General features: G+C 33.0%; 1 protein-coding gene across 1 annotated transcript in view; it reads left to right on the forward strand.

Annotated features, from left to right (window-relative positions):
* Positions 1–4,250: 4,250 nt before the first annotated feature.
* LOC110110119 (aminodeoxychorismate synthase, chloroplastic) overlaps positions 4,251–12,834 on the forward strand; it is a 41,625-nt gene continuing 33,041 nt past the window's right edge. Inside the window, exons 1-3 of the mRNA XM_020841439.2 lie at positions 4,251–4,604; positions 8,377–8,508; positions 8,631–8,698. Of these exons, the coding sequence (XP_020697098.1) occupies positions 4,331–4,604; positions 8,377–8,508; positions 8,631–8,698 (474 nt within the window). The 5' untranslated portion in view covers positions 4,251–4,330. The remainder of the gene's footprint in view (positions 4,605–8,376; positions 8,509–8,630; positions 8,699–12,834) is intronic.

Genomic DNA, 12,834 nt, shown 5'->3' on the forward strand with positions numbered 1-12,834 from the left:
GGCTCGGATTGAGTCAAATTTGTTGTCGTTAGGTTCGTGTTTCCGAGACGCTTAGTTTGATTGTAAATTCATTGAAATCGGAGTTTAGGTGATACCGAATTTAATTTTTGAAGTTTCCGGCTTGATTTTTCCTCGAGATTTGTGCCGATCAAGATAATTTTTTGATGATATATCAAAAATTATAGTGTATTATGTGTTCTTTTATATTATCGTAATGTGTATTAGATTTTCATGATAAAATAGGACTAAAAAATTTTTCTCTATCGTTGTGAATTTTTTGGCTTGTAATAATTCTCAAAACTCCATTTTAAGCAATCATTCTTAGATTTACGTCTTTCAACATTATTTTCAATAGATTTTCAACCAAAAAATCTAAAATTTGGTGAGTAGTCTTTACTATATTTCTCTTGTTAATGAAAAACCCAAATCAAAATTCAACAATATCATTTTGAATAAAATGCCCATGCCTCTTGATACATCACCAAAAAATCACATAGATTGGGCACGAATCTCGATGCAAACATAAATTAGAAGCTTCCAAAATTAAATTCAGGATTATCCGAACTCTAATTTCAACAAACCAATAGTCAAACTGGATGTCTCGAAGAGATGAAGCCAATGACACAAAAAATTGGTCCAATCCAAACTCAAATGGGTCCAAATCGAGGGCCCAAAGCTTATTTAGAAGCTTCAAAACATTAATTGGATGACCAAATGATATCCAAATGTGACATACGTATAATCGAATCGAGCGGCTCGATGAGACAAATCCAACAAGCTCAAGATCACCAAATTCTGACATAATTTAGACACCTAAATGCTCGATAAACTATTCATTATCGGGAGAGTTGATATCAGTCGTCCATTGAGACACTCCCAATATGCCCTTGATCTTCTCCCAACTACGGCCCTTCCGACCATTGTCGCCCGTTGACTATGGTCCCTCTGACCATTGTCATCCGGTGATTATGGGTCCTTTGACCACTGTCACCAGTAGACTACGGTCCCTCTGACTATCATCACCCGACTACGGTCGTTCTGACCACTATCACCCAACTATGATACTTCCAACCACAGTCGCCCAATTATGATCCTTTCGATCATAGTCGCTCGACTACGAACCTTATGATCACTGTCACCCACTGACTACGGTCCCTCTGACCACCATCACTAGCTGACTACAATCTCTCTTATTGTCGTCCACCAACTATGGTCCTACTGACCAAACATACATGTCAACACTATTTTAAAAATAACTACTAAGTAACAAGCTCTATACAATGTGTTGCTACATTGAGCCAGTACCCTCCTCTGAAGAGGGGTATTATTTGTAATCAACCATCAATACTAGTGGATTTATTCAAACTAAGCAAAGCTCCATTGTTTTTCTCATTTTCAGGATTTTTCACATAAAAAACTTAGTGTTTCTTATGAATGTTGCACCCTGCTCTCTGTATGTTTGCTAGATTTTCGTACAAGGTTAGAATGCTAAACTTTATATCTCTTTACCACCCCAAATATTATAGGACGTACTAAGTTGGCGTGTCTGTGAAAAGAGATTTGTGGCTGGGGGGTAACCTTTACCATAACCTCGAAAGGTCATTCACATCAACATCCTGGGCATCGTTGAAGCAACATAGTTCCTTTGTCAAAATTTATTATCAAATATAAAAGAAGCATTTCACTATTAAGGGAAACCTTATGCATTATTTTATCACCTATCCAACATCAGTCATTACTATATCACATTTGAGGAAGTAATTTTGAACTTAGGGGTAACCTTAACAGTAATATCAATGACAATGGCGACCAAGAAAATTCCTCCAACACTTTCAACATCCAAGACAATGTCATTGGCAACCATTTTTCATAAAACTCCCAAAAAATGCAATGATTCTTCAATTAAATTTCAAGCTCTATATAATTCATAGATGAACTTCTACACTTTGTGCAAGGTCTTAATCTCAACCTTGAAAAGGCAAAAATGGCATAGAGGCAGGCCATTATTCAACTTGGATTTAGGATATACATGACTTTAGTATAGCATCTCGAACTCTTAACAATCGATGTATTATCTGCTTTGGCCTAAGAACCTCATAGTTTTATCATGTTAGTGTAACTTTCAAGTAGGTCATCCATTTCAGAATTGCTTCGGGATTAGCATGCTTAGTTGCAAAGTTTCTTAATGAAATTCTAACTATTATACCAAATTGAAAACATGTGAATTTAGTTATGTGTGCTAATTTTTCATATGAAAATCATATATATTTACAACCTCATCATCCAAAAGTATTCAATTTTGATATCCATTAAGATATACTCATTCAATATAAGGTTAAACTACTTCACAATGAGGAGAAACCAGCCTTCTTGGATATCATTAATTGGATCCATCATTTTCTCTAATAATGAGGTAGACATAGTTGGCCAACGAAATGATCATCCTTAAACATGCTCAATCTCCACGCTCCTTCGAAATGGTCATCCTTAAACATCCTTAAATAAATTAACCGTCAAAGATGATGACAGCTTGCAACACCTATAATGCTCCTAATGCAATATTGTTTTTCCCCCAAGCTAACACCTACATGATCAATGCCTCCACATTAAATACAATCACATTATCGACACCCCCCTTTATCCATCCGAAATGAGTTAAACTATAACATTTTATAAACAATTCCCCAAGAAGATAACTTACATTTTAATTTGGATCCAAAGCTAATACTTTTCATTATGTAGCCAAAGATTCTAACCAATTCAATTTAATTGTAGTTGATTGGATGATAAAGGTTACCAGACCCAATAAATGATACTCTCATTGACTAATCCAAATATATTAATCCCTAGTTAGTCTTATCTTTTGCTAGCACCCTTTTGCCTCTAAAGTTTGATAAAATATGCATCTTAAGTGGATCACTATGTCTAATATGAATCATTCTCAAGAAATTAAACTAATTAAGTATCCTTAAAGTGTTGTCCATATAACCAATTTTGACTCATGAACTGAGTGTACTATTTTGAAAGAGTTACTCCTTAGGTTGACAATCAAAACATAATGAATCTATCAACTCTTCAATCTACCTTGATATTTATCAAAAAATTTCAAAGAAAAATGAATACTATGAAATACTCATTACCAGTGATAAATGAAATATATGAATCTTGATTGAAGTAAATGGTGACAACTCTACTAAAATAATAAAGCTTATGTATCTTGTAGCATTAGTGAATGAAATCTTATATAAAGAATCCAAATGATATTCTTGTTGACATCAACCCTTAGCTAGACAGTTAGAGGGGGTCTTAGGGCACCAAATCTTCTTTTTTCAACCCATAGGACATCCATATTAGGGTTTATCTCAAACAACTAAGATTAACAACCTATACCATATTTAACCTTTGTTTATCCTAAAAATGAAATTCCCTCGTTAATATCCTCAATATATACCCAATAGAAGATTAAAATAAAAAAGAAGTGAAACTCCAAATTAAAATATAAATGTATAAAAAAATAAATTATTAATCGCTCAGTATTCATAACAAATCTTGACTTTTAACACTAAGTTAATTAGAGTCCTTAAATTCAAATTAATCCAATCTCACAAATAAGTCAAGACCATATCAAATATCATCATAAAATTTCAACTTAATATTTAGCTCCTAAAAGGGACACAATAAATATACTCTTATTAGCTAATTAACCTAATATAATGACACCATCAGAGCATAATTACAATGAAATTTCTTTAATTAGGTAATTAACCTAAACACATTAATGCCTTTATATTATAATTATGACGAAAATCCTTTCCATTGATGTTTGATATAAATGTGAAGACACAACTATATTATCATTATAACCAATATTCATATATCTCTAATAACTTGTATTTAAATTTATGATTTTCTAGTTCATATGATAGTGAATAAAACACATTATCAACTAGAGTTGGGTTAAAATTGACCTTTGAGTTAGCTATCACCATAAGCCTATAAAATCTTCTATTAATGACCTAATCCTTTATTATTAATAAAGATCTTTAATTCATGTTGAATAAATTATCTCCACTGAGTCAACTCGTTTTGATTTTATGGTTGAAAGCTTTGACTATCAAATAAAATTTTTTGATTATAATTTGTTTCTTAATTAGCCTAAATCTCTAAAAAAAAAACCCACCGGCTAATTGATAAAGATCTATGGGATATATATATATATATATTGCTATCTAAACGATTACAATAAGGCATATAAAATACAGCCCGCTACTTCACTTTCTTATTTCCTTCCTCTGTATTCCTTGTGGCTCTCGTCTCCATCGAGCAATCGATGGCAAATACTCTGGGGATCTCATCGCCGCCATCTTGGTTCCTTCACTCCAGGCTCGAGGCACTCGCAAAACCCTCTTCAACGGCAAGGATATCCTTCCGGCACGTCGGCCCATACACCACTCCGCCGCTCCGCCCTCTCGCAGCTCGGTTATCGGCCGACCTCAACGGGGAAGAAAGGAGTTGTCCGCAAGAGCCTGTACGGACTCTTTTGATCGATAACTACGACAGCTACACCTATAATATTTACCAGGAACTGGCCGTCGTCAATGGAGGTTTGTTTTTTATCGTCCCGTGGGAATTCATTCAAACATAGTGTGATTTTGAATGAGAAGTTGCTTGTTGATTCATATTTTGGAGTGGTTGAATTTTCCGGAAACCGTCTCGCTGCATGAGGGGCGCATGATGATGAATGGTAGATCCAACACATGGAAGTTGGATTTCTGTATGTTTATCGAAAATCGGAATATATGATTATCATAACGTTAGCGCAGTGGCGGAACTCAATAGTATCGATGGTTGGCAATTCCCACCCGTAAAATTAAAGTTAACTTTTAAAAATTGCAATTTTAGAATTTTGACCCCTTCAATTGTTTTATTACCCTAACGCTTTATTAGAAAAAAAAAATGGTTAGCAAAATTTCAAACAATAAGTTACATAATCTCTTAATGATTTATTTAAGCGTAGAAATCGTTACTATAACTTCTCATTGATTTATTTAAGTTCTATAACTTCTTAATAAAAAGTTCTATATTTCTTTCAAAGTTCAGAAATCCACAAAAAAAGAAGGCATACAACTTATAGTAATTATAAGATTATATCATAGACAAATAATGATTTATTAATTTATAACACTTGAATTTAATAAAGCATCAAGAACAAAGCTGACTCGCTTAATGACTGATTAGTACCGTACACTGTGAAAGAAATATTTGATTTGATTTCATTGAATTTATAATACAATATTATCAAAAAATACAAAATAAATTGCAAAGATTTTAATCATTTTTTCAATTCATCAATAAAAATGAAATGCAATACTTTATTTTTTATTTTGTCTTAAAGATCATCTAATTTTTATATTTAATTATTCATGTAATAAGTTTGCCTACCCTCAAAAGATAGGCTAGTTTCGCCCCTGGAGGCAGGTTGGATCAAGTCCACCTCCTTGGGTGCATGAACCCTTCTGCTTCCATAAGGTTATTTGGTGTTGATCCACTTTCATTAGGCATTCAAAGACGAGCTAACTACTACAAGTAGGTGGCAAATTTGATTCTAGAAAAATCATGCATGTGGTTCCTGAGAAAAGATAATTTTATTAAGGGTGAGGGCTGTCCTATTTCATTGTCTAGATACCAGTTGTCAATCTACTAGGCTTGGTCTGTCCATCCAATTTGATATACCAACTTCTTTGTGCGATGTAATTTGGGTTGACCTGTCTTATGTTTGGAAACTCCATTTATCTCAAGGTTTCATTAGACCATTGTCTTAATAGAGTATTCTAATGATGTTAAGGTGTGCCTACTATTTAACTTGACTCAAATTCAAGTCAATGTCTTAGAATGGCCATTTTTCTTGGAACTTTTCAAAGATTCTTCTTGTAAAGTTAAGGTGCTCAAAGGGCTTACTATTGAATGAATCCTAAGTGGGTGTTCCATGATTGTATTATTGAATCTATATTTTAACTTGAGATAGGCCGCAATACATGAGGACTAGAGTAAGTTTATAGCTCAAAGGAGTACAATTAAGTGCAAGTTTCAAGATGAATGACATATTTGATATTTTCAAGTTCGTAGCAATCAAAGTCTAAATTTTAATTAGACAAAAGTTGACTAAAAAATTCACAAAAATTTTGTTCCTTAGCCAAATCAATTAATTGAAAAGCATTGTGCTCAAGTAAAGTATGTTTTTTAATGCAAGGAATATTATTGTTAAAAGAAGATTGTTTCCTATTTGGAAAATCCGTTCTTCTACAACTTGATTTCTCAACATAGTCTTGTAAAGACGTGTTGATTACATGGTGAAAACAAATGGAAACTTGGCCTAGATGAACTAATGGACATGGCATGTAAAGAAAGTACTTGAGTCTTATTTTCAAAGGTGAAGACATTATAAGTAAATTCATTTATTTATCTTTTTAGTCTTACTTTTTTTTTCCTCATTTGTATAGTGCATAAAGAATGGCTATAGTAGTCGAATTAAGAAAATGATAACATTATGTTGAAAATCCCGATTTTTTGTGTGATTTTTTTTGGTTAGAAGACACTACTAGAAGGCTTTCTTTAAATTGCATGCAATTCAATTTTAACATCAGGTCGTCTTAGATATCTAATCTTCTCAGAAAGATCGCAAGTAGAAAGGAGTTTGAATTCTAAATATCATTCATGTGAAAAAAGGTTGAATTTGCTTATGATAAAAATTTGGAGGAAACTAATAAAATTTGAATATCTCCCCTTTAAAGTTTCCCAAAATTCCAACTTCAAACATATAAGAAAAAATCTTCAAAGGTTGTATTAGAATAAATTCCACATTTGCATATCCCTGCATTGAGAATGAGGGAGTGGTAAAGTTAATTTAGGGGGAAGAATGTTGAAGAGAATATATAAGTTGTAAACTCATACTTTTGTTGCTCATTCCATGGATGTATGCCATGTACGTCAACACTTGTACCATGAAGAGAGTGCAACAAAGCTAGGGCAGAAGGAAGATGGGAGGAACATGAAAGAGGAACACTTCAATCCTTTATTACTTGTTTGGCAATGCTGACCTACTTGACATCTTATGCGTATGGAAGAATAACATGGTAAAGAATGTGCAGTAGTCAAGGAAGGAGGAAATAAAGCTTTTATAGGCCTCAAATCTCCTTTAAGGGGTGGGGGGATTTGTTATTGCCATCCTTTTTTGTGGAGGATAGTGTCTTGGTGTAGGCACCCATATCGCTTGCACCCATTTGATCCATGTACTTAGACTACAGACATTCTCACTGCAAACTATGGTCTCATATAACATGTGTTGATCACACTAAAGTTGTGCAATCTATTATGCTTGAATCAATTTATTGGACTAACTCCAGGTTTTGTCCATCATTTTCTTAAATTCTATTTGACCATTTTAAGTTTTATTTTGACTAGGAACTCACTTAGTGAAGTAGTTGTGATTGTAAGAGGACTAACATGATCCATGATTGAAAAAGGATTTTGATGTTGATGTCCTATGAGAAATCACAATCATGAAAAATTTAATTCATTACAAGCTCCTACTAACTAGGCAAAAGGAATTGTATCACTATTGCAAGATTGATAAAGAGAAAATTTTAAAAATAAAGTCCAAAAATTGGGTATTGTTGGATTTTTAAAAAGCTCCATGTAAATTTGCATGACTTCAAATTAGTAGCATAAATCTCAAGGCAACCTTGCACACGGCTACACAATGATTGAGTTAATGTCAGCCCAGTTTGATCCAGCCTAAGATTTTTGTCTTTCCTTGAACCAAGTCCTTTCTTTGCATTTCACATGAGGATGGGGGTGGTGCACCAATCTCCTAACTTCGCTAAACCATCCCCCCCCCCCTAAATGCCGCCTTCAACACTCCAACCCACCCAATTGTTTTTGGCGGCAACCTCAATAAGTTCTTCCCAATTTACACAACTTGAAAAGCATCCAAACTTCTTGAATTATCAAGAAGCCTACAATCGTCATCATTGCTAGTTATTTTTTCAAAGTAATCTTCATAAGAGGAAGAGGAGCCAGTCACACACACACATATATATTAGTTGTTTAAGCTATATATGGGGCATGTTAGTGAGCTAGAAGTTTGAAGCTATGTCGGTTTTGCATTAAAACATACAAGATCAAAAGTGTTTACATGTAATAGGTTGTGATAAGTTATCATGTTATGCTTATTTATTATGGTCTTTAACCATTGAATCACAATCAACATGAAAGCACTTTTACTAGATGCCTGTTTATTCTCATATTTATATTTGCAAGCTAAATGTTTCTTGTTTATTCTTTAAACATAGTTTAATTTATTGAGTTTTGTTTTAGTTCCGCCCGTGGTTATTCGCAATGATGAGTGGACATGGGAGCACATCAAATACGACCTGTATAAAGAAAATGATTTTGATAACATTGTTATATCGCCCGGGCCTGGCTCTCCAACATGCGCGACAGACATAGGTTGGTTTTTGCACTAAGTAATAAACACATCTTGGACATAACACTATGATTTTATAACATCTCCAGTCCTTTTTAATCAATTGACATCTTTTTATTAATTTCATTCTTATATTTCTTTGTAGGGGTATGCTTGCAAGTACTAATTCAATGCAAGGACATTCCGATATTAGGAGTTTGTCTTGGCCACCAGGTGTTTATTTAACCATTTTTGTGTTTAGAAATAAAAACTTAATTATTCTTTGTCCTTGTTGCTTCCACGAGAGAGGGTGGAATGCATCTATAACTAGTATTTCAGATCATAGTTTACCTTGTTGAAATTTAGGCAATATTCTAATTAAAGTAGACCAATGTAGTATTAGTTTTTTGGGGAACTTAACCCAAGTCCCATGGTTGCCACAAATTATTTTTTAGTTCATTGAATTCATTTTTTTTGCCTGTCCAAACTGTGAATCTGATTACTATTGTTTTAAATGTGTTACTAAAATATTAGAAGTTAGAGATCTATTATTTTAGGGGTCATTTAGCATCACTCTTAATTTTAAGATCTTAATTTATTATTATTTTTATGTAAGAACATCGAATAAAAACAGAAAAAATAATTTTTGTTTGACATCATTTTTTCTCTTTTTTGTACGAGATCACTCATTCTCATTCCTGATATGCAACTACTACTCTTCTTATTTCCTCCCTTCCATGGACACAATGACAATGCCACTGCTCTCCCCGAGTATATTATGCACCGCTGCTTCCTCTTTTTTCGGCAAGTCGACGCCCTCACCTTCTACATTATATTAGTAAACTTCTACATGGTTGCAATTGGAGATCAACTTAGCCTTCACATTCTTTCCTACCCTTACATCCTCTTCCCATCCTAAATTGCCGTTCCTCTCCTCTATCCCTCTTGATCCATTGAATCCCATCTTTGATGCCAGCTATGATCATTGATGGTTGAAGATGGGAATTGGGTACAAGTCAAGTATATATGAGAATAAAAAACTATTTTAAAAATATCTAAAAAATCTAAAATTTGTTTTGAGTGTTCTTAAGAACAAATCAAGTTGTTTCTTACATCGAAAAGTAAAAACATCTTAACAAATTTTGTTATTCTCTCATTAACATATTAAAAATATAAAAATAAAATAAAAAGTAATGCCTAATGGGCCCTTAGGAACCATATTCAAAATAACAGTAATAAGATCTATTATTTTAGTAATCACACTAGACTTGTTATTATTTTTTTTAATTCAATATCCTAAAAAGTAATTTGTGGTCGACCATAGGACCCTTGAACAATACATCTTATCTTATTTTTGCCAACAAAATTGTCTTAAATAAACGATTTCATGCAGGGCAACTTCTTATGTTTGGTTCTGGGTAAAATTTTTCTCTTGAAAAACTTTAAACTAAATGCATTCTGCAACAGTTAGTCCGCAAGGGTTTCATTTACAATTTACACAGTAAGAACTTTAGTACCAACCATTTCAAGCACCTGTGAAATATTTTGTTCTCTCTTAGTCTTGGTTGAATTAGAAAAACTAGAGTTATGTCCTGGGCAATGACCATTATTTTAAAAAGGTTACCAACTTTTAAGTTTTACTGCTATTAGAAATATGCGATCCATAGTGGAGCTACAAAAATTTCAATTTATTTCCCATTTTATTCAGCAAAGTGCTAATTAGACTTAAGATATGCATTCATGTGAATAATTGTGAAAATTTGTTATTTTTTGTCATGCTTGGAAAAATTAGGAAGATAAATCAAAGTATGATTATATTAAGCGATGGGTGTAGTGATTTCTATTAAAGATATGTAGTTCAAAATAAATTTGTAGTTTAAACATGTATAATAAATGGTAGAAGATGCACGCATTAAATATATTATTCATACATAAAATTAGTTTTGAAGGACTAGGAAAAAATAATAGATCTAGGGAAATATGTATGGAAGTTGCTCAAAAAATTTGCAAAGAACATGTTTAGCTTCTTAGACAAAGCTTAACATGATTGAATGAAAAATGTGAATTCATAAGGCCTCCCTAATATAGTTGGGATAAGGTTAGTCATGATAATATTTATAAAAAAAAAGTCCTTTTTGTTGGTAAAATACTAAGTGCATGAATCGTTCTCCATTTAATGCTCATCCCTGTTTTGCTAAGGTCCATAGCTTAAATGCAAAAAATGTGATTTAGAGAAACTGATTGAAATCCATTAGTTAAGGGTGCATTAGAAGAGTTAATAGTAATGCAGGGAAAAGTTATAGATTTTGCTGGAAAATTTTGTGTCATCTATGTCATAAACAAATTACAACTTTTGATAAAAAAAACTATAAGATACATTCACGATGGCTTTGAAAATAGAGAATTCTATGTTAGACTGATCCACCGGATCGGTCCAGCCGGTCCCCACGGGACCGGCAAAATCGCGAACAGGCGGGATCTTCGCCTCCTGCAGAGATCGGGCGAGCCGACCGTTCAAACAGAGCATTTTAGGAAGGATTTTTGGGGGGTTTAAGAGAGAAATTGAATGTAGGGACTGTTTAGGGATTTCCTTTTGATTTGTATGCATTAAATAGTTGTTTTTCCTAGGGTTTGATCATCTTGAATTTGGCTGAAATTTGAGATCTCGTAGATTTAGGTTTCTTTGGGCTCTAGCGGCGTCTAGAGATTTGGGAGAGATCGATCCTCCTCTCGAATTGAGGATCAATTATATCTTTACTGTTTTATTCATCGTTTATTGGAATACAAGTCTTTTTCTTGGTTTTCTCTCAGAATAGTGCTGTTTTTCTGCTGTCAACAGCAGATTTCTGCTGTTTTTCTGTTCTGGACAGCAACTTTGTCACTGTTGGATCTCCGATTTGGGTTAGGATTGCTTGCGAACTCAAGTATTACCTTAGGGTTACTTGCGAACTCAAGTATTTCCTATCATTTTAGTAAGTCATGTTGGGTGAATAACATTCATATTATTTTAGCTTGTTTAATAGTTCGAGCTTTGATAATAGAACTTTCAAATTAAGACAAGCTCGCATAAGGACCAAGGCCAATATTCAGTCGAGTTTGAGTAAATTTGATCCAACTTGAAATTTGAAAATTTTGATTTCACCTCAACTCAAATTCGACTTGAAATCACAATCATTTTAAGTTGAGTTGACTTGACTCAACATGATTTGATTTCAGCTCAACTCAATCAATTTTGAGTTGGCTGAAATTAATTTTATAAATATAAATATTATATTGTATTTTATACATGTATTATATCATACATACTAAGTATTTTATGGAATACCCATTTCGATCTATATGTTGAGTTTACTTAAATTGTATTATTTTGAGCTTAGGAAAACTTGGAATCTACTAAAAATCATTTTCTAATTTGGATTGAAGCTCGTAATCTACTTGAAATTCATTTGAGTTAGTATCGAGTCAAGTCAAATTCAAGTAATTGTTGAATTTTTTCTAGCATTAATGAGAACAATTTTAATTTTTATGGAATTAATAAGTATGTCTTTACGACAAAAAAGATGTTTTGTTGTCATAAAAAACTTTTTAGTTAGAGGATATCAATTACTGGTTCGAAACTTGTAATATGAATGGTAATCTTCTTGGAAAGCAACATCTTGATTGAAGTGACAATAAACTTCAATATGATTCATTTGTTCATGAAATATATGGTTATTGGTAATGTAGGCGGTGGCATGATTATTGCAGTACAATATTATAAATTGATTTACTAGAAAATCCAATTCCCTTAAAAGAATCTTTAACCACATCATTTTACTTTATGTGGTATATAACTCCATTTTTAGTCTCAACATTGGATGTTGTTGCAACAGTTTATTTCTTTTTATTTCAATTGATCAAGTTATCTCAAAGATATATAATATATGATGGTTGACTTCCTATCTTCAACTAGGCTAATATAATCGAGACATGATAATGTTTAACATTTAGGTACTCAGTCTTAGGATATAATATTGCTTTTCAAGACATTTTGTGATGTGAAACCAAATGCACAGGAGCTCATTAAGAATTTTAAGAGTAATTGGCAATGTAATCCCAATCAATAACTTATTGTAATAACAAGCAATTTTATTAAAGAATCTTGGTTTTCCACTTTCTTAGGCGAAGGAGTACATGTAGATTAACCAAATCTCGTAGATAAATAAAAATAGTAGCAATACTAAGAGCTTTTAATCAACAATCCACGATTTAATAATGAAAGTTTTCACCTCGGGGGTCGATCACTCGGCTACACTAGGCTTTGGCCAGAGAAGATCTTCCACGCTAGAATCAAAATCACCACTAGGAAGAAGGTGCCAGAGGTCTTTGTC

The sequence above is a fragment of the Dendrobium catenatum genome, unplaced genomic scaffold (genome assembly GCF_001605985.2).
Source record: "Dendrobium catenatum unplaced genomic scaffold, ASM160598v2 fragScaff_scaffold_1021, whole genome shotgun sequence".
Taxonomy (NCBI): domain Eukaryota; kingdom Viridiplantae; phylum Streptophyta; class Magnoliopsida; order Asparagales; family Orchidaceae; genus Dendrobium; species Dendrobium catenatum.